The 23,963-nt window shown below is 39.6% G+C and overlaps 1 protein-coding gene across 1 annotated transcript; it reads right to left on the reverse strand.

Annotated features, from left to right (window-relative positions):
• Window positions 1-13,211: 13,211 nt before the first annotated feature.
• LOC102785711 (complement C1q-like protein 2) lies at window positions 13,212-16,931 on the reverse strand. Its single transcript, XM_006795701.3, has 2 exons — window positions 16,101-16,931; window positions 13,212-15,527 (listed from the first exon to the last, which is right to left on the reverse strand). The coding sequence occupies exons 1-2, from the start codon at window positions 16,698-16,700 to the stop codon at window positions 15,348-15,350; spliced, it is 780 nt and encodes a 259-aa protein (XP_006795764.1). The 5' UTR covers window positions 16,701-16,931; the 3' UTR covers window positions 13,212-15,347.
• Between the last annotated feature and the right edge of the window lie 7,032 nt (window positions 16,932-23,963).

Consider the following 23,963-nt stretch of genomic DNA (forward strand, 5'->3'; position numbering starts at 1 on the left):
AGTCTAGAACTAGGATCAGGCTTATATTTGAGTAACTAATTATTATTATAGAGGATCTTAAAAATGTCGCGCTTCTTTGAGACCATCTTTAGTTTATTGCCGCAGAGCACAAATATCACTAAATATTCACACTGTTGATAAAAGTTAGCTGATCATATATATATATATACACCTTTTAAGTAACTAAGAATTTCAGATTAAAAGCACATGAAAATTTGTTTCTTGCCCTTCCAAGTGTTTCTGCAGCAACAATAAGGCTATAGGAAGTATAAAAATGGAATTTATTTGACTGGCTTAGAGGACACAGACAAGGGCGTAGATTTGGCATGGACGGAAGGGACATGTCCCCACCAATATTCAGCGATTATTGAATTGTCCCCACCAATAATTTGATCTATTCGAGTAAAGAAAATCAAACCCGATAGAAAGAAAGAAAAAAAGATCTGTCAACGTCTCATTCACCCAGCGGTGCAGAAAGAGTTAAATTACGTCCTCTTCTAGAGTCCTACCTCATGTGACAAACAGTGGCGGTCCTAGCCTGTTAGGCGCCCCTGGGCAAACACCCCCTCTGGCGCCCTGTGTCTTACCTGTGTCTTTTGCTCGTTTCTCCTTGTAGGAGCCATAATTAAATGTATTGAATTTTAAGGATCACTGGGTTTTTATTTGTTTGGTTGCTATGGTGATGTGTAACGGGAGTCACGTGGGTGCTAGCGGCGAAATTAAGAGGGCGTTGTCAGTCTGTCATTCACTGGTTTGATTTTGACAGAGAGGAGGGCTGGGTAGCCGTAGTTTTTGTTGACCGCAGCACAACGAGTTTCCCCTTGTTGAATTAGAGCCTGTGATGTTTTAAGAGTTTGAATCGCGAGCCGATCACATTGCTCTGTAAACTTTTCAAGCACTTTAATAAACAAGCAAGCAATTCCACCTCTGGCATTACTAAAGTTGACAGCGCATCAGGCAAATAGGCAGGCTCAGTCCCCGACCTCTAGCGACTGTGGAAGTTGCTACACTCCTCCTCTTCTTTTCTCTTTTTTTAAACTTTAAAAATGGGTTGTGTGTGAGACTTTAAATAAACAAAATATAAAATATACATTTTAAATTGTTATTGATCCCTTTACCCCGAGTACTAAAGTGTATATTTATTTTTTTTACTCTTAAATATTTATTGTTTGTTTTCTTGCACTGCTGTAACTGGAGCCTCGTCGTCTTGTCTCTCTATATACTGGACTGTATGTAGCGGAGATGACAATAAAGTTTACTTTGACTTCAGCAGCAAGCAGGCGCACCGAGGGCTCTCACGCTCACTTTTCGTGTACAGAATTTTGAAAAAACTCGGTGCAAATTATAAGTCTGTATCATGATGTCTGGTGTTTTCGTGTTTGTTTTTATTTTGTTTTATTTTGAGAGTTGGTAATTTTTGCTGCTCCAGCCAGCCAGAGAATCCCCCGTCGCCCCGCCCTCTCCTCCCTGTGCCGCAAGCAGCAGGCGCACCTCGGAGGGCGCCCTTACTCCCATGAGCGATAGAAAACCGATCGGTGCCTATGCCATTCCCAATATGCGCTCGCATGATGTCGGGGCAGCATGAGTACAAGCAATTTTTTTTTTTTTTTTTTTTTTTACCGATGCCCGTGATGCCGCCCCCACCACGATGCCGCCCCGGGCAACCGCCCGTGTCGCCCGTATCTAAAACCGCTACTGGTGACAAATATGGCCAATGTGATTGGCTGTGCCTTTCAGGGAGCTCTGTTTAGTTTTAGCAGCGGCAAGCCTGCGCTGCGAGGAGGAGAGGAGGACGGCAGCAAAAAGGAAGAACCTGGATATAAGAAAGTAATTTTCAAAGAAACCTGTAAGTCACTTAAAGCCAAGTTCACTCATAAAATGTGTCCGTCATAATAACGTTACAGGCTATGCTAGGCTTTGGCCCACATCAGTCTAAAATTGTATGTAACCACGAATAACGTGTTTTGGAAACTAACTGCACAACAGGCAGCACTATTAGTTATCTTATTCTCAGAGTAGCATTTCTAATTTTGATTGAAACTGTCAGAGAAAACAGCAGCCTCGAGCGAGCCAGGATATTAGTTTACAGAGGCTGTTAAAATTATATGTCTAACATTAAAATGTTGGTGATACAATAATTTCATCCTAATGGTCCTGAGATATTCATAGGGTTAATTTTTTTTAAGTCATGATTTTGCAAATATCCACCTTGTAGTGCAGTTTGCACAAATTGTTTTAAAAATGCACTCACCCTACAAACATTACTGATGAGTCAAGATCTGCACAAATTGACAGAAACACTGAAGCAGCTCCACATTTTATTCTTATTGTCATGTATGTCCTATTTGTCAGGTGACAGAAGAACCAACACAAAGCTCAGAGAGTAATGGTGACACAAGATCACAGGTGATATTGGATGATGACTTGCTGGTTCATGACTGCATGTATGTTGAATGTCTCACTGTTATTCATCAGGTGACAGAGGCAGCTCTGCCATGTTGTAGCTCGGACAGAGGTGAAGAGGCGAGGTCACAGGTGACTGACTGATGATTTGGTGCTATAGATTAACTAGTATTTATTATCATGACAGTTGTTAGGCTGCTGATGTAAATTGAATCATTAGTGTATATTTGACAAAGAATCTGAATTGACACGTCTCACTTTTTATATGGCACGAATCAATGTGTTATTTTATCAGTTGGCAATATGTCCTAGTGCAGTCAGAGGGGAAGAGCCAGGGCCAAAGGTGAGGCACATCAAGCACAGAATAATAATTGTAATCTGAGGATAAAACGCATGTACTGAGGCTGAAAGAAGCTTCAGTGCTCTCAGAAGACTAAAAAGATGGCTAAGGTCAACAATGACTCAAATGAGATTAAACAATGCTGCTGTATGTCCACCAGGAGAGACTGGACAGTATAGATGTAAACAAATATGCCAGCAGTTTATCTCAATTAACGAGAGGAGCAGGCATGTGTTTGGCTCCTTCACATAGTGGATATTGAGTTGGTGTGTGGGACACCAGTAGCTGTAACAGTAGTTCATGTTTAGAATAGAAAATCTCAGCTCACTGATTTGATCGGGGCAATAGTGCCTAAACTGTTGCATAATTTTGCTGAGAGATCTTTTACTTTGTGGTAATCTTAGATGAGTAGTTTTATGGACCAAAACCACCCGATCATTCAGTGTTTCCTTAGTGCTAATGTGTCAGAGATGTTGGTGTACTATAACTGAAGTAATGATGTTAAGTCCTCAAGTCATATTCTTTTATTGTCATGACTGTATTTGAAGCTATTTTTATGTTTGTATGATACCTGATTTATATGGATTATGGCTGAAGTAAACTAAAGCCTAAAATACTTAGTCAGTCATTTGTTTAATAGTAATTTAACATTATATAATTCACATATAAAACTATGAATTGTGATTTTAAATGGTTTAAAAGCACGTAGAATAGCATATGTAGGCAAGTATATTTCTCCTCTTTTTATTAAGAAGCAAAAACAAAAAGGAAAAAAAAAAGAAACAGGGCAGAGTTCGGTGGTTGAATCATCCGTCCCCACCAATGCCAAAACCAAATCTACGCCCTTGGACACAGATATGATCCGTGAAAGTCCCAGAGGTAAACAACTGCCACATGAAAAGGAGCAAAACCAGAATAAACAGAATGCATCAGGTCACCGACATATTTTAGAGCGAGGCAGTTACAGCAACGGATTAACACACGTGGACGTATTCATGATGCAATGTGTCCATTCGCCAAATAAGCTTAACCCTGAGTTTACACCCCCTGGAGGGCTGCACATGTTTTCTTTATTTGCCTTTATGCTCTATAAAAAAAAAATGAAGTTCCATGACAGAAAAATCCTCACTCTTATTTTTTTACCCGCTCATGGCTTTGTCTTTCCCTTGCTTTCTTTTTCCTTCTGCTTCCCCTCATTTGGCCGATTAAACTGTAGAGTAGATTTTTCGGAGTGCACGCTGACAGATGAAGTGAGTCACTATTTGGCCGAATCATTATCCAGCATATGAGCTGTAATCCTGAGCATAAATTCCACTGGAGCTAAATCTGTATCTCTGTGTTGTGGTGTTTGGACTCACTCCATCTCATTTATACATTGTTGGATTGTTAAATGTATAGCTGTGCCTCATATGTGATGGTGATGCAGATAAAATTTAGTTCTAATATAATCTGAAATTTTTAATGTAATAAATTTAAAGTAGCAGATAGAACAGAACTCTCATGATAAAGCCCATTAACTGTCTCATATCATACACGTTTGACCGTGCAGAAGTCTCCCATAGAAGCCTGGATTCTTCGACATTGAATATAACAAGGTACAGTAGTGCTGTTCAGCCACATCTGTGGGCACTCCTGGCACTATTCGCTGCCTGACTGCCTATGCAGAACCTATGAAGCCATACAGGTTGGGAGTTTGATACTTGGCTCTTCTGCTGCGAATTGTCTTTGGACAAGAAATTGAACCCCAAATTTCCCCTGATGACATGATCATCAAAGTTTGTCTTTGTGTACTTCAAATGACAAATAAACCGCTGCATACAAAGTATCTTGAGTATTCAGTACAAGCAAAGAACTAGCATGATATAAATACGAATGGACTAGATGTTTGGCCCCTGTCACACTGGCCTAGAAACTGGTTGGCAACCACATGTAGTCAGAGAAAAATGAATATTCCCTGAGTGGTTACTAGAAGCTGCTGTGTAATCAACTGCTAAAGTCCCACCTGCCCAAGCCTAGATTCTCCTGGTTGCAACAAGTGGTTGCAGGAAGTTGCTTGCATCTTGTCAGCAAACAGTCAGCAACTACTCATGAAGTGCTTGTGAAACTGAGTGTGATGCAAACTGGAAACAGAAAATATTTGTTTTCACAGTAAAAGTTACTCCTTTTGAAACATATTGGTTTCAGCAGTAAGGCACAACTTTTACTTTGAAGGTGAACAGTCTCCCTTTCCAGCTTTGCGTTCCTCTCTCTCAAGTTTCGCTACAGCTCAGAACAACAAGTGGTTGCAGAATAGTTGGCATCCTCCATGCAAACTACAGGTGACCGTGCCAATCTGTGTACAAAGCAATAAGAGGTGCAGCACCTCTTTGTGACCAATTTTACCCAGGGACCGCTCACCAAGCAGTCAGGGAATAAACAGTTTTTACTAGATACTAGCGAATATATACAGGTTTTACTCACCAACCAGTCTCTAGAATTGAGGACTTAACTTTTTGGGATAACAAATTTATTGTCATGATCCTGGGTCATTTGACCCAGCGTCTTGAGTTTTAATATAATTTGATGTTTATGGTTTATGTTTAAGTTCTTTAGGTTTAAGTTCATTTCGATTATGCCTAGCTTGCTGTTGTGGTTCGTTGTTTCTTAGATTCTCTTTGTGTCTTCAACCCTGTTTTTAAGTCTACAAAATGATATGACCAAGACAAAAACTGTGGTGTTTTGTAAATATAATAATAAACCTGAATTCACAGTGTGATTCTGTAACTTTATTAGCAGCGTCCTCCTGAAATGCGGCAACAATATTGAGAGTACCATCCTCCTCTCTGCTCCTTAATGCTCTCTGGTCGATATCATAACGCGTAAATATTTCCTTCAAAATAAGAAACACAACTACAACACGGGAAAAGACCCAGGGAAACCGAGTTAACGATACAAACCCTGAAAACCATAAATTTCATACCTGAGCCTCAACTCCTGCGGCCCAGTACCAAATGACTCACGGACCGCTACCGGTGCGTGGCCTAGGGGTTGGGGACCGCTGGTCTAGCCTTCAGATTTGCGTCACCAGCTGTCTCGGAGTTTAATAAAGCTGTGTAAAAAACTATAACTTTAATCAGCCAAATCGATTTACTCAGGAACAAATAAAACATTGAAAAAAGCCAAATAATAACATTTTTAAGTTATCTAAGTGACTCATATATCATGCTTAACCTGAGTAACGAAAGGTTTGAAAACGATGTACCGGGAGTTCGCACCAGCTGGAAGCCTGGAGCCTGGAACCCCGGTTAGCTATCGAGCTATTGGTAACAGGCCTCTCCAAAAACGTCGGAGCACTTTTGCAAATATGTGATGTCTTGATAAACCGAGCAGATATTTGAAGTTTACACAGCTACAAATATCTTAAAAGTTTATTTTGTGACCCAGAAAGAGTAATAAGAGTAATATTAAAACTAAGTAGCCTCCGCCGTTGTTGGAAACTGGAATTGGCTGGGCTGCGCTATGAATTCTGGGATAGGTTGGGCCACGGGGAAATGAAGGACGCATTTGGAGCAGCCTTCAAATTGGGACTGTCACGGCTGGGGCAGCAGTCGTGTGGTGAAGTGAAGGAGGACCCAAGTTGCAGATAGCGGCGGTGATGCGAGCGAGTTTATTTACAGTGCACAATCAATAACAAAGGCGAGGGGGAAACTAAACCTAAACTGGGGAAAACTAATATTAAACAAAACCCGAAACCATAACTCACGAAGTCACATGCAGGGGAAAACATAAGAAGGTTACCCGGGTGATGAGGAGCTGGAAATGGAGAGCAGAATGTGGAGCAGACAGACACGGAGATGACCAAACAACACAGACGAACCGACGGGGAACACAGGCAGGCACACACTACAAATACACACAAGGAAATGAGGAAATGACACACCAGAGGGGAACACGGCTAAACCTAATTAAACAAAACGAGACACAGACCTTCAAAGTAAAACAGGAAACTCACAGACTGTTTTACAACACAAACTCAGGGACACGAACAGAGCACAGGAGGGACAACACTAAAACACTGAACACAAGAACCAAACCCTAGGGACTAATACAAAATAAGAATTAACACAAAACATAAGATGACACCAAAGTGAAACACAAAACACTGGGTCAACGAACTAGGACCATGACAGGGAAAGCCTTAGTCGCCTGGATGTGACGTAATCAGACCGCAAATGCTGCCTTCGAAGGATGCGACCCCTGAATTGGGACATAGCAACAGTCTGCTTCTGCACACTGTGACATTTATAAGTTATTAGAGGAGACTGTACACATACTGGTACTGATATCATCTTTGTATGTTTGAAATTATGTTGTAATGATGTTCTGATGTTCTGACTGCAGGCTACATTGGACTCACTACTTTCAGTTTGAGTCACAGTGGATCCCACCAGACTCCATCTTTTGGAATAGCAGGACAAAGATGGAAAAAACTTTTTGCTTTCCTGCTGCTCAACTTTTGCAATTAGCCAGCAAAATGCCAGAGGTCATGATTTCCAACATCAACAGTCTGAACTTCTTAAACAAGTTCTCCATGTGTTGAAGGTCTTGGAACCCCAACCTTCCAGTAATCGTGTCTGCGCTCAAACCAACTAAAAATAACCAGAAAAAAATCACAAAGAAAGACAAACGTAACTGTTTCAACTGCACAGCAGAACAACAATTAAATGTGGACTATTAACCTTTAGGTCGCTCACCTCTAAGTCCCTGTCAGTATATGATTTAATAATTGATCAAAATATTGATTTATATATCCTCGCAGAAACCTGGCGGCAGCAGGATGAATACTTTAGTTTAAATGAATCACACCCCTGAGTCATATTACCTGTCAGAATCACCGAAGCACAGGCTCAGGAGGAGTGGCAGCAATGTTTCACTCTGGATTATCAATCAACCAAAGACCCAGACAGAGTTTGAATTCATTCGAAACTCTGACTCTGAGCCTCGTACACCTTAACGGGAAAACACAAGAAGCTGGCACTTATTTAGAGTTTCTACTGAATAGCTGAGACTTTTGATCTGACTTAGAGCTCAGTTCTGATAACAATTATTATAGTGTGATTTTAACATTTATGTAGATGTTGGAAATGACAACATCAACATTGCATTTAATGTTTTATTTAATGTTTTTAGTAGACCCAAATCTTAAATTTAACAAAATTTAACTCAAAATAGTTTCATCACAGTTTGGATCCTCTTTTGTCTGACCATTTTTTCATAACACTAAAGTTTACGATAATGAATTACACAGCGCTGGATGAAAAATTTCTTTACAGTAGATTTCTTTCTGGTTACTGTCTCCTCTGTAAAAGAAAGCAACAAATCGGTAACACCTGACTTCCTGGTATAACTAGAATGATCAGGCAGGCATACTTTTGGTTTCTAGAGTTTATAAAAGTAGAATGGGAGACAGATCCTCCAGCTTTCTTCCTGTTAAAAGGGAGTGTTTCCCCCCCGTGCTTCCTGGTAGGGTCTTTAACTTACATTCTGAGGTGGTGCTTGTTGTAATTTGGTGCTACATAATTAAACCTGAATCAAATGTCATTGTCTCTCCAACACAATAAATAGATATTTTACTGATAATACCTCTGATTTTTTTCCTTCACTTTTTGTTGATAGTTTAAGTTCATTTTAGCGGGTTTTAAACTTGCTAACTCTACAGAAACCACATTTAATTTAAAAAGTTTAAAGATTACAATCCTTGGCTTTTTTCTCTCTCCAGAACTCTTCATCCAGGTTCAGAGCATTGTTTGAACAAATGATGAAGTAATATTTAATCCATAAGGCGCAATCTTCTTTCATTTTTTTCCCCATGTGCTCTGCACTGACTCCACAGTTCCATCTTTAATGTGACGACTCTTCACTTTAACCTCCTTTGTTTGCTTTTCCAGTGAGCCTCGTCATCTCTCCCAGCTGTGCAGATTGCAAGCACACCATCTTGAGTAAGACTTATGCGATAAACAAAAGAGGAAGATAAGCAGAAGGTTTTAAAGTGTCAATCAGAGTGAAAACTCTCAGCGTCATCCCTCTCTGGGGGGTCTCTTTAGATGTCCCTGTCTTTATATTTCACTCATGCCACACTGCCATTTGCATCTCAGGCGTGAACATGGATCAATCATTGTAGGGAGAGAAGCAGTGGAGCGAACGAATGAGGAAAGGTTTTAAAAATGTCCCAATGATTGGCTGCCTTGTCTGCCGCAATATTTCACGCCGAGTTCGGCAATCAGACAAAATCAGCTGAAAGGAGACTGCTTTTTGTTCCCGCAACACGCGTTCGGGTAGCAGGCTGCTATGTGTTTTGCACTGCAGGCTCTATTGTCAGATTCAAAAATCAATTAAACTGATCTTAGTTAATAAAGGTGGCAACACTAAAAACACACAGCTCAGCCGCCTGGCGACACACGCTATCATTACTTCAGTGATGCCTGTTGCTCAGCTGCCTGTCAGGCTGAATTCCCCCAAACACAGTGTGTGTGTGAGGCCTTGCCCCACTTATCTCATCCATCAGAGAATTTCACTACTCCACCTGTCAGTCAGCAATCCCTCACTGTCAGGCAGAGTAGGGGGAAGCAGCAGCCTGATCATCTATCGTGTTGTTTTATATATATATATTTATATATATATATATAAAAAATATATATATATATATTATTTGTGTGTGTGTGTGTGTGTGTGCGTGTCTGTGTGCGTGTCTGTGTGTGGGGGGCATCCGTCAGGCAGTTAGTGACACTGTTGATGTCTCAGTTGGTGTCAGCAGCTCCACTTTTCATCCTAAATGTGTCTGCAGTGGGGGCTGCAAGCCTTTCCAAGGCCATCACGCTTTGATCTTTAAGCAGTTTAAAAGAGCCCTAGTGGTGACATCATTGCTCCAGTTAATGTCTCTAAACCTCTCTGAGCAGCGATCATCTCAAACAAATACTCTAACGTCACGCATTTTGATCAAATCTAAGAGATTTTTATTAATAAGCCCAAACCATACTGTGGTGTCTGCTTTCACATGCTCTTTTCTTTGAGCAGTTTCTAAAACATCACCTCCGAGGAGGATAGAGCTGGTTTTTGTGCAGGAAAATAAGCCAACACCTTAATAGAGGTTTATCTAACCAGACATGCTAATATTTGTTTCCCATGATTTCCATTTAAAGTGACAGGAGTGGTGTGTAAACAGCTGGTGTCCCTGAAGGGGATGGAGTCGAAGGGGGGGGGAATGGAAAATACACACAAAACAGCCATCATCTTAATAGATGTTTACAGCAATGTTTGGATCTGGCTAAGCATTTGCACATCTCAGGGCAAACTGATCAAAAATGAAACCACCAGCTTCCAAGATTTAGATCTGAGAATGTAACTGACGGCTTCATGAAGTCTTCAAGGCGGTTATTCATGCTTACCATAGTTTATACAAGTAACCAATATGGAGATTTGCCCATCTCTCAACAGGCTTCTGCAGGGGTGTTTCTTTGGAGGTTAAATTGGAAATTAGCATTGCCCCAGTTCCCTTGGCTGAACATCCGTTGGGTTTTTCCATAATGTTTGTGGATTATTGCAGAAAATAAAAGTAGAAAATATAATTTTTGATGCTTAAATGTTCCGTTCAGAAAGATCATGTCTACAAATTAAAGCAGTGTAGATGTAGATATAGATCTGAAGCTTAAGAAATAAACGCTAATGTTATTATTATTATTTTATGTATATATAGTACACATGTAACATTCATTTAATTTTTTGTAACATTTGTTTACATTTTTGGTACAAAGCTAGATTATAACAAAAAATTCAACAACATTTTTTTTGTTGTTACATTTACATTGTAACAATTTTTGTTAATTTGTTACGAAAAATGTTACCAACTAACTTTGTTACAAAAAATGTAAACAAATATTCCAAAAAATTCAATGAATGTTACATGTGTACTATATGTACATAAAAAAAAACTGTTTTTTGTAAACTGACCATGAATAACTTGACCTTATATAATATTATACTAAGTATTTTTCAAATCATGTTGGCAGCTCTTTCTTCTGATAATACTTTCTTTAAAGAAATAACACATTTTGGGTTGGAAGAAAGGCAGATGTGAAATGTAAAAGTGAACTCATAGTTTAAGTATCATGTTATTTACAGTCCTCATATATCTGCATCATTTCCTATATGTCCTTTCTAAATACAAAGGCATACTTTTAAAGAAAAAATAAATTTTATTTAAACTTAAAGAGGTCAGAGGTAGAAAGTAAAATGATATTTAGAATCCTCATATATAATTTGCTATATGTATATATGCTGAAAATACAAACAATGGCAGTAACAAACATAACTTTAATAAAAAGCTCTATATATCATTACATAGAGCTATATAATTTTGAACTTCAGATCACTCTATTGACCTTGAAAGCGAGGTCAGAGGTTTGACATTTTAAATCTTTATATGGTACTTTCTATATGCTGCCAACACATACCACACTTGTAAGAGTCATAATTTCTAATTTATAAGCATTTTGTCAATTTTCAGCCAATAAATCATTAAGTTGACCTTAAAGATCTTGGTGGATATAAACCAAATTTTAATGTATTTTTAACATGACCTCCCTCTGCACCCCGACAAAGTTTTATCAGAAACTTTAGTTCCATTCAAAACTTTTCCAATGATCGTGTTTGCAGACAGAATGACACGCACGCACAAAAACGCTACTAAAAAGATAACTCCGTGAAAAATGTTCTCAGTCAATGTTATATGGATTAAAATGACTACTGCAGATATTTAAGACTGAGCTATCAAATATTTTACATTGTGCTAAATCAGTAATGTAACATATTCTGTAAAATCATATTTTTGTAGTGACTTACCTGTGACAACCTGTGGCCTTCATCGATGACCCTGATTAAGGCCACAAGCCGAAGCCGTTGGTCAGTCAATAAAGTTGTTCCTCTTCCCTTAAGTGTTGCTGGAGTTCCTGCATTGTTACCTGTGACAACCACATGTTGACCAAAACACAAAAAACAAAAGTGTTTATTAATAAGCTGAGAAAAAATATAGTATCAAATAGAAAAACAATGAAGTGTGAAAATAGAACCTTGTCTTGTCCTGTCCCCTGTCAGTCTTCCATCAGGTTTATCCATGATGTGAATTTGCAAATAAAATGGCAAAACCTAAAGATTTCAATGGCTCGTAGTAAAGCTAGCTTCCCCAGACAACAGCCATTTGTGATTCCAAAAGGTAGTAATTTAAAAGCTGGATGCAAACAGGCGATAGGAGACATTTGATGGGATACAAAAGTGATCTTTTCACTTGCAAGTGAATGTTGCCCTAGATAGAACGCCACTGTTGTTTATTTTGTTTGCTTTTTTTCTTTGTACCAGGCTGTAGACATTGCCGCTTCCATCATGGCATCATTTTTCGGCCCCTAAGGTTTTCAAAGCTTAAAGCTGAGCTGGTTTGACACGATGATGTCACCAACAACGTTTGTAGTCTGAAATACATCATAGTTTACTGACATATTTAAAGTAGATTGAGAAGAGGAAACCAGAAATGCAAAATACTAACTAATTTCTGGGATTTAAGACTCATTCCTATAGTATTTAATAACCACAATACCAGCTTTGTGCCCTTCAAAATAAAAGCATGTAAGCTACAGAAGTGATCATTTTTTGCTCAGTATTATACAGAGAAAATCTCTTCTGCAAAAAGATATATTCAAATGTAGTGAGGTACATGTCATGGGTACATGTCATCTGGTCATTATATAGTCTGTGAATGTCAAAGACACCCATGATCCGAATTTCGATAGATGGTTAAGAAAATGTCAAAAACAAATTTAAAAATGCCAGTACCAACATCTGTGTCCAAGTTTATGACTGATATTATTTATTCAAATATATTCTGAATATGAAAATAAGAATTATTGATCATTTCAGCTCGCCAAAATAGAAAACAAAATATGACTAATGTGGTAAAATGCAAAGAACTCACTGTAACCTTTCTGAATAATTACAGCTTCAGTGGTTTGCAGTAGAAAACGCCAGAGAGCAGACTTCCTGTGTCCAAGCTCACTGACTAAAAATGTCTCCAAGCCACAGCAGAGCAAAGGACATTTAGAGAGGCACCTGGAACCCGAGGGACACATTGTAGAGAGGCTGCTTTATAGGCTACAGTGCAATGCAATGCATTCAGGCAGGCGACGGTTTTTGAGACCAGTGTGAAACAAAACGTATGCAGAAAGATTTCAGAGCTGTGGTGAAAAATTGAACCGGAAACGCCAAAAGTCGTTAGAAGACAGATGACAATTCCACCTACGTTTGCCGTGAAACAACTCAACACAAATTCCATCTGCATTTTCCTTAGATTTACATTCTCCTCTCACCCTTCTGCATCTGCATTTTGAAATGTGCTTGTCCTCACCAGGATTCGCTCGGTCACAGATACTCAGACAAACCAAACTTTTTGTCAAACAGTATTTATTGATGTCAGTGAGAGGAGAACAGAACAGATTCAGTAAGGACGTGAGACATCCATGTGTATCTTTCACGTGTGGTGATTAGTTACTTTGTAAGATGCTGGACACTATTCAGATTACCACAGATTTCCTTGTCACAGTGAATGTCTTCCATGTCTTTAAGCTCTGGCAGTTTCCACTGACTGAAGAGTTAAATGTACTGCAGTCCCATTTTAAGGATTAATATTTTTTTTCAAGACTATCTTAAAACAATGCTCATATGAATAAAGAAATGACTTTAACATTTCCTCCTGTCCCAGCTAAACATTATTGGATACGTCTGTGGCAGCGTTCCATAGCCACACAATCGCAACATCTCCAAAATTTGCACTCTTTTAGTACCACACTTCATTCGTCTCTCTTTAACATCTTTCTGTGCTACTCTTGAATGGAAAATGAAAGCACAAACAGGTATACGACTCCTGAACATGACGTTTTGCTTTACACTTTGTATTTAGTTCCTCCATCACTTACACTGAAACCACATTTGAAAGCCAATGTTAACGCGATGGTTTAATACACCAAGAAAAAAAAAGTTTTGTCATGGATATTGATACCTTATTATTGTTTAAAGATGGATATGAAAAAAAATATACACCTTACTTTTAAGTTGTTGCTCCAATTACCCACGCATACTGGTGGTGATGTGCTTGATTGTTAGCAATGGGGGAAAAGAAATAAGGACAGAAGGAAATAACAGTATGTCAGTATGTCAGTTCCACCAAACCAAGCACCTGGTTTGGTGGAACCGTTTTTAGAAACTTGTCGAAACTACTCACAAGCCCTTAGACCTACATGAACAGAAGTATGGGTAAACTGTTTTATCTGGTGGACTAGCTACAGTTATGCTAGCTAGCCAGGGATGTGTTAGCATATATATTATATTTCATCTGGGCTCTTTGCCTTTTATGGACGTAATATTCCCTTGTGGTTATGCATAATTTTATTCAACAAAGAATTTTAATGAATTTGGGGAAAGTATATTTAGAAACTTCTGAGCGTGCTAACTGATAGCTATAGCTAGCTAGTGGGAAAGCTCAGTCAATAAAATAACTTTTTTGTTGTAAGTGTGCAAAACTTGTTCAAGTTAGCCAAAATTTAGACTTTGGACTTCAGATTGCTCTAAATGCTTTATTTCTGCCAGTTTGCTCTATTCTTGGATTGGTATGATATCCTACAGAAAGGATGTTCCTAATATGACCATCACAGGCACACAAACCAGAAGAAAGGTGTCTTAAGGGGAGTTGGAAAGTAGGTAAAGTGAGTTTTTTCAAACAGAGGATGAACTGAGAGGCTGCATTAAGGCCCAATATTTAATAAATAAGAATTGCTTTTAACTGTGACTCATGCAAATCTACTCTACTTGAATGCAAGACTAAAATATGGAACTGGAAATTAACATGAGATATCCCCTTTAACTTTCCACAAACTATGATTTTTGAGTTTTGCTCATAATCTATTAGAGGAAGTTAAATAAAGCTGGACAGTACAATAAAACGACAACAGCTTCCTTCTTTTCCCCCTCCAGCTCCCTGAAAGGTCAGAACTCACTGAATGGATTGATTTTGCCATGAATGTTTTCACTGCTGCTATTGACAGCCACAAGGGCAAACATTACTGGCTAATTTATACTCTGAAAACTGCTTATCTGACATTCAGTTTGCATCTTGATTTCTTCATATTGTCTTCGAAATACTGCATACTTTTAACACACATGTGGCTTCAGAAGACCCTCTCAGCCTGTAAGCATCCAGTTGTTAGCTTTACGTCTTCAGACCTGTTGCCTCCATAGCATTTCAGAAAGGAGCTCAGGTAATATTTTCTCCCAGGGATGCTCTAAATTATCTGGAGCATTTGTTTCTTCACACTAAGGTATCACACACGCACTAATGACAGCAACCTCCAGGTGAACTTAAGTTCAAATAAATATACAAAAAGGATCTTTGACTGAAGTAACAGAACAACAGGTTGCAGATAAAGCCACTAATGTTGCACCTATTCAAAAGAACAGAAACCAAGTTGATCATATTCTTTACTGTAAACTATATTCAGTGACTGTCCAAGGATGTGCTGCAGCGTGATTAGTCGGGGTATAAGATAAAGCCAGAGAAGGTGCTGTATTTGTTATTATTTCCTCCATGAGCTTTGCCGCCGTCGAGCTTGACGTAGACCTCATCTCCAGAGTCCAAATGCAGTACAGCACTGTTGCTGGCGTAGTCATAGTTCTGGTCTGCATCCTGAGCTATGGCACTGGCTCGAACCTGGTTAAAGAGAAAGAGAGAGAAAGAGTTCCTGTAACGAACACTGAAATAGGACTAAGCAGAAAAGTTCACATATACCTGAGAGGCAAAGGGAAGCAGCAGTGGTGCGTAAAATGGATAGATTCCAACTTTTAGCTACCAAGTGTGCGGTTAAAGGGACGTCAGGTTAAAAAAAACGTGGAGGAAAATAGAATAGAGCAAAATTTGGCCCTAAGTCTGAACTGAACCCTGAACTAATGATGTCAACCCTCCTGTCTGACCCCACATCCAACTGAAGCTGTCTCATCTAAATGGGATTTACGCATGAGTGCTACCGTTAAACAGAGCGCACAGACAGGCTTATAGAGAACTAGAAATACCGCTGGTGTTATGCTAAAAACATTAAAGATATATCTGCTTCCACAATTCGTTTGGAGTCCTGTACCTCCGTGTGCGCTTTTGGTGCGTAAAATATGTATTTCGGCACGAGGAAAAAAGCCATTTTATGTATATCTACATAAACTTGAATAGTTATGAATTTACTTTATAAACTGTTAGTGCTCCCGCTTTTCCCGTCTGAAGCTACCCTCCTACCTGCCCGTTCTTGCACAGGTCGGCCCACATGCTCGTCCCGTCTCCTCCTCGCATCAGCACATGATAAGTGAAGAAATAGATCCCGGACACATGGCAGGTGAACTTCCCGGTGCTCGGATCGTAGTGGTTCCCCAAGTTTGTAATCACGTCGTCAAACTTTAACACCTCATATCCTTCGTGCGGATTTTTCAGACCGACGTAGAAAGCGATCCTGAAACCGCTTGCAGTGGCGTTGGCTACCTCTGTCTCGCCGTTGTCACCCCCCGCACCTCCGGTCAGCGCAGGGAAGGATAGTTTTACGTCGCCGCGCTCTCCCGGTGGGCCCCTGGGACCAGGGGGTCCCGGTTCGCCCGGCGGGCCCCTGGGTCCAGGTTTACCCGGTCGCCCTGGCTCCCCGCGGCTCCCTTGCGCCATCGGCGGCAGCGGAGCTGCCCCGTTCAGGTTCTGGATCACTTCCATGGCCGTGGCGCCTCCCGGTTTGGGACTGTACGGGTCGCAAACCATCCGGCAGGTGCCCATCATCTCATAGTAATGAGCGGTGGTTTTAGAGGTGCGGATCAGCAGTAATGGGACAGCGATGGCGAGAACTAACAAAACCATCGCGACGGCGGTCACCAGAAACACCACGGACCACTTCCTCCGCGCCGTTCGGGGACCAATGGAAGATAAAAAACCCGAGGAGCGGCTCTGGGGAGGAATCGTGACAGAGGACAGAGTGGGGGTTCAAGAAGAGAAAAACCAAAACAGGTGAAGTTCAGTAAGTGCGCGGAACTCGCTCCTGCTTTTCTAATTGGAGTCTTCTAGCCCGTGGGCAGCGGATATGACCGGAGAGAGGGTGCGCGTCTTGTCTGGCTGGCTGGGTGCGCGCGGACAGATGCCTCCAGCTGTCAGAGTTAGAAAGGATGAGACCGGAAGACAGAGGATGTGGCCTTCAAATTAAAACTCTTTTCTACCGACCGATGAACGAGTAATATCGAGATTAGAGAAGAAAACTGAGCAATGCAAACGATGTTTACAGCGCTTAGTGATGCGAGTGAGAACCACGAGGCTGCACTGCGCCGTTAAGACGCATCAAGAAGTTAAGGCGCGCAACTCACTGAAGGTCACATGGTGTGTAATTGTACTTAAATAAAGTTCAGAAGTGATTACTTTCAGTGGTCGAAATAAATATTTGCTGGAGCGTTACTTTTAACTTTGCAGATGTATTACACTAAATGTCGAATACAGCAGGTACAGTAGGGTCAAAGCACCACGAGGCCACTGTTGTACTGATTTGACGCCACGTATATGATAGATAAATCTGAACTAAATCTAATCAGTAAATAATCCATGTTAATAAGCCACCGAGCAGTAATTCACTTAGTTGAATTAGTGTCAGACCGACGTCCTTACACACTGAATATTACCCTGGGAAAATGAAATGCAATACTTGGACTTTTAACAGAGTGTTTCTGTACAGTACTCTCATGTTTTTTTTTTTTGGTTTTTTTTTTTTTTTTTTTTACAAAAGTAACATCGCGTTATCTCCATTACTTACTCCATTATATTACACTGCTACCTCAGCTACAGTACAGAGGGATGTGCTGTAATTGTTACTTCACTTCACTACTTGTTTTCTCGATCCCAACGACACAATGAAAAAATCTGTCTGTCAATGTTTAAAAAAAAAAGGTTGTGGCAAACATAAGAAAGGACCTGAGTCATTGCATCATTGGAAATATGACTATAAAATGTGTTAAATAATATGCACTAGAAGCTCTTTTGCTAATTATTGATCTAAAGCACTAAAGCTCAAAGTGATTTGGTCCGCTTTTTTGCCTATTATTCCCAGAGTTATATATTATAACACTTTATAATATGGCCTCTTGACTGAGGGTGTAATTTCTCTCAGTTTTAGTATTTATATGAATTTACAGTATAATTATATTAACCTACAAATACTTAAAGGTAGGGTAACAAGTCAGGTCTATACAGGAAACAAAGAAATAATTACAATGTAAGTCAATTCAAGCAGTCTAAAAGCATTTTTAAGTAACGCGTCAGTAATTTTAGGTGGTCCATGAGTCATTTTAAGTATTGCATAACATCAGTTATTTTAAAGGAAAGGAGATAAAATGATTGTGTAAGTAAATAATAACAGTCGTGATCACAAATAAAATATGGTCAAATAAAAGGACAGTTGAATATGAGAACATCTGTCATACACTTCAACATAATGAATATTAAAGAAAGATGTAAAGAAGAAAGATCAATCCACAACATAATATAGCCCGAGCCCCAAAAAGTACAGCATACTTACCATGTAAGACGGGGAAATTTCATTTAATTCATTATTTTAAGGCATTTTACTGAAATCAAACCTGAAATGCTTCTTTTAGACTTTTTGAACCCCTTCTATCAACAAAGAAATGAAAACTTCATGTCTAGTGATAGTCATGTTTACAGCAGAAGGAGGTCTTAATAGGCGGTTTTGATTCTCTTCATTTTTTTAAACTTTCAAATAATAATATCACCAACATCGGATACAGTTTAAAAGAGCTTTCATTTCTGCAGGCGTAACAGGAAATGCTCTATTTAGTTTTCAGTGACCTGACAAAAAGGACCAGCCATATAAAGTTTGCACAGATGTTATTCAAAATGTCAACGACTGGCAGTGTTTACATCTCGCAGTCTTGTAGCGGACTGCTTCAATCCATGCGTACATACACCGCCTTAAAAAGCCACATGACTGCATATTTGTTTACAAATTTTCTTTATGTAGGCGGAATAAATTACAGGGGAAAATGTATTCATTCATTCCCTTGATGGAAATGAGGTTTTCTAAAATAGATTTATTCTTCTGTTGAAACAAATTAGTGGAAAGTTTGGGGGCTTGAATTGTCTCCTCCTGATCCATCAGCTTTTAAAAATGTTTTGTTTTTTATTCACTTTGGCTTCATGCAGTCTGTCTGCACAGATGCTGAATTTTGCACTAATCATCATAAATACATGAAGTAGTTAATTACTCTGTAGTTAAATGCATTAAAGATGCAGGTTACTTCTTATTTATTTATATATTTGTTGTTGTTGTTTTGTTTTTTTTAGACTAAAGTCAAATTTAATGAAGAGCAGCTAAACTCGTGACCAAATATTTGACTCAGACCACGAGGAGATCTTTCAAAGTCACATCAGATGGCTGAGGGCAGGTTTGCAATGGTGACGTCATGTGACTGACATCATGTTTGCATCGGTCACTTTACACACACACACACACACACACACACACACACACACACACACACACACACACACACACACACACACACGCACACACACACAGGAAGTGGAGCACAGAAAGCAGGGTGGTGCGGGGTGGTGGTAGGGGGGTCAGCTAATATATGCAGGATGTGGACCAGAGATGTCTAACTGCTGTCGACACCTTCAGCAATAAGCTCCCCGTGGCTGCAGGGACACATTTGATGTCTTGCTTCACATCGAGCACCACGGGCCTTGAATTTAGATTTAGATTGTCTGGCAAATTAAAATTCTTGACGTGCACGGGCAATCATCATCATCTATTGCATACAGATTTGTCTTAAATGCCTCGACAGCCTCTCTTAATATCGCCCCGCTGAGGCTGCTGGCCTCCGCTTACTATGTGCTTTATGAGCTCGTCAGTGGAAATAAGACTATTGTTAATATTATTCACTGGTTGTTTGTTAAGACTTGCAAGCTTTTGAGAGACTCAATAAAGAGGACCCATGCTCACTGAAAATAAAAAGCATCTATTGATTTCCTTTTCAAGCTCAGGCCCTGAAACACTTCAAAACAGCAGGTCAGCGGAGCTAAGCACCTGGAATTGGAGCACGGGCCTCTCATCCACGACAGAGGCTTTAAAGCTCAAGGCAATGTGGAGAAATCTTCAGAGGCTGAAGACGAGGCTTAGCCGAAGCCCTTGTGCTGCCTCCCTCTCCAAGCAATTCCAGCTTGTGCTCAGCTCAGCTCCGACTCCCCTGAACATTGGTCCGGCTGGGTTTTTCTTATCTGAAGGTGAAATCATAAATGAAATTGGGGTTAAAATTTGTGGACGTGACTGTCCTGGCAAAGCTGAAATTTTTTGTTTTCCTCTAACTGAAAGGAAACAGGAAGTAATTAATAGAAAAAGAAAACTCTTAAAATAAGTATGCATGAAGGCGCACAGAGCACAATGTGATCCCCGACTGCAGAAATGACCTTTACCCAGGATTAGTACAGTGAACTGTATCCTCAGGCCATGGTGAGCCATGCAGGACACACTGTCCACATTAGGCACTGCGGCTTCTGAGAATATACTGCCCTGCAGCGCTGCCATGCTTCTAATCATGTTAGAGCACAGCTGTGTCGCGCACATGAGCCATACATTGAGACGAAGGAGGCGATGCATTATTAGGTTCCTGTCTAAATTGGGTGTAATCAGGGAAGACAGTAAACCAATATAGATACAGAAATTTCAACAAAGCAAAACGTGTGGTCACTCTGAGAGATCAGCTTAGGTAATGAAACACACGCAAATAAAGAAGTAATCTTCTCATAACTGGAAATGCATCTATGACATCTTCAGAGATCTGTTCAGGGTTAGACTGACATCTACGTCTCTACATGGAATATTCACCTAGTTGTCATACTCAAATGGAAATCTTATAAATGAGTAATATGAATGACAAAATATGTGTAAGATAGAAAGAGCTGACTTGTAGGTTCTGACATCTTTGTTTACCATGTATACAATTTACCATAAGTTAAAAAAAAACCACATGTAAATACACAAGTATTAACAGCATAATTTTATATCTTATATTTAAATCAGTTCAGCGCAGTTTTTAATACTTTTAATTTGGTCTCTATTTTCCTACAAAGGCAATTCTATACTCAGTAATTTTGGAATTACAGTGTTTGACATTTTATTTTCCAGCTTGGTCTTATTAGTGATTCACATAAACTAACTCCCTTGAATTATAATGACATTGTTGTGTTGTGAACAGTGTTGGTTAAGTCACATGAAAATAGTGTTTAGTTACTAATTACTGATTACTTCTCCAAGAAAGTAATCCCATTGCTTTACTGACTACTTATTTTCAAAAGTAACTCGTTACATTATTAGTTAGGTCCTTTTAAAAACATGATACACAACCTGAATACGTAATAAAGAAATAGACCTTTCAACCAAATTCCGTTTTTCCTGCGTAATCCATCATATAAAATTGAATCAAATGAAAAAGTGTCTTTTTAAAACTTGTTTTATTAGTTTTAATCTTTTAACTTTATGCACATTGCACGAAGCAAAAATTAAATTATATCCAACAGTCTTTGACTTAACATTTAAACGTGGTTCACCCCATTTCTGGCGGATAGAACACTTTTAGCTTCAGCTGGAAACTTCCGGTCAGATGTAGCTAAATTGTCATGTGGAGTCCCACAAGGATCAGTTTTAAGTCTCTTGTTATTTTCACTATGTGTTCTTCCTTTAGGCCGTATCATTAGCAGTTTCAAAATTATTTCCTCTCTCTGTCTTTTGATGCTTAAATCAGGTCTGTGACCCCTGCTGCTTTTTTTCATTGGAGAAATATTGGTAAACTTAGGACTATTGTCTCCAAAGGTGAACTGGAGATGCTTGTCCATGCCTTCATCTCCTCCCTGTTAGACTATTGTAACGCAATCTTTTCCTGTCTGTCTATTGCTTCCTTAAATTGTCTTCAAGTGGTCCAAAATGCAGCAGCAAGGCTTTTAACCCACAGTAATAAATTCTCTTTTGGTACAGATATCAGTTTAAAATCCTCACTTTTACATTTATGTCTTTACAAGGTGAGGCCACACCTATGTCACTGAGCTTCTTCAAACCTACTCTCCAAAGAGTAGATCCACTGATAGTGGTCTTCTGACTATTGCACAGACCCGTTTGAAAACGAAGGGGGATCGCACTTTTGAAACCCTAGCTCCAGTACTTTGCGTAGTGGGGGAGTTTACCTCCCCACTATGCACCATCGACTCTGTGGCTTCTTTTAAAAAACAGCTTAAAACACATCTGTTTAGACAGGCATTTGAGTAATGATCACGTGTAATATGTTGTTTTATTTGATGTTTTTATACTTCCTTTGTATAGTTTTATTGTTTTGTTTGATATGCTTTTATATTCCCATGTGAAGTGCTTTGTAATAGCTTCCTGTCTTAAAAAGTGCTATATAAATACATTTACTCACTTAGTTATACTAAACCTATTTTCTGCATATTGCAGCATATACAATAAAATAAGTTTTTGTGTTTACAAGTAAAACAGATAAAAAAAAAAAATAGAATCAAAGATTCAGCATCACTGAGTCCTGTCACTCTTAAATCTATTGCCACCTGTTTAGCAGGAGTGGGGCAGGTGGAGGTTTGCCCGGTGCCACAGCGGTTATGTCAGTGGGGGGATCCGGGGGTTTCTCTGTGAATTTCACATTCCCGTGGCAGCGTGCTCGATGCTTGCTCAGATTTGAAGTTTAATTTTTCGCTGTAGAAAGAAGTTTTCTTCTCACGTCGAGTGTACAGTGAACACTAATGTTTTTAGCACCTTTTACGTAATCAAACTCAAAGTAACGTCAGTACGTCCACGCTTTAAATGCTGCATGGTCGTACTCTCTCCCGCACTTCATATTATCCATTGTTGATCTGCTCACATCTGTCACCATGGACGTCGCACGCTCGTACGTCATTGTCATGAGACACTCTCACAAACAAAATCACGGTTTAGTAACGCAGTAACGCAGTGTGGTTACGGGAAAGTCACAGTAATCTAATTACATATTTTGCAATAGTAATCCCTTACGGGGGACTTGAAAAAAGTAATCAGATTACAGTAAAGCATTACTTTTAAAGCTCTATTAGATATTGTGTTTTTATTACGGCATTAAAAAAGGAAGTCAGAAAACTGCTAACGCCGTGTCCGAAGCTTTAATTAGCCAAAAGGTGCATTTACTGAGAGTAAAATGTTGCATAGTGTTACTGCAAATGTGCATGAGAAACCTGTAACTGAACCACAACAGGACAGCGAGGAGAACTGCAACATCAGCTCCTGTCTCAACGTGTGACCCCAATCCCCGGTGAAGGGCACTAGAGACACCTCTGCCCCTGATGGCTCTGATAGAAGCGCCTTCCTGCCTGCAGCACTTTGACACTGAGGTCCTGTCAGATGTTAACATTGCATCGCTGTACCTGTCCACCTGCAGGCAAACTTTTTGTGACCTTGCCTTTTGTCGCCTGCCACAATATCTCCCATCCAAGCCCGTTTGATTCATGATGAATTTTGCTTTGCTTTCATTCACTTAGCCACATAGACAAGGCAATTCGTAGCACTTGATATAATTTTTAATATTAGAATCCATAAAAAGAGTACTATTTTTTCCTTTAACAAATGTGTAAACAGTCTACTGGATCAGAATACCCTGCATTCACCAGTAATCGATACATATTCACGAAATCTCAACATCATATACTTGTATATTAAAGATATAAACAAACTAGAGGCCATAGCTGAGTGAGGGTGAGGGAGAAAGACTGTGTGTTTGTGTGTGGTGGCACTGATGCAGCACAGCGAGCCGCGGGGATTCAACCTTTTGCAAGTGGCAAAGGCAGACATGATGAAGTCATGTTGACAGTGCGTGTCCTGCGGTCAGGCAGCTTTTAAACACAGATTTGCTTTTGCTTTTCTCTTCTAATCCCAAGGCCAGTGTATCAAATACTCCGATTTTATAGCAATAGGGAAAATGTGAGGCGCCACTATCTAATATACTGTTACTACTCCTTCATTAGGCAGACATGGCAGTTTGGGATGAGCCTCTAAAATTATTTTTATAATTGAGTCCGCAGCTA

The sequence above is a fragment of the Neolamprologus brichardi genome, chromosome 23 (assembly GCF_056152115.1).
Source record: "Neolamprologus brichardi isolate AB-2024 chromosome 23, ASM5615211v1, whole genome shotgun sequence".
Classification (NCBI taxonomy): Eukaryota; Metazoa; Chordata; class Actinopteri; order Cichliformes; family Cichlidae; genus Neolamprologus; species Neolamprologus brichardi.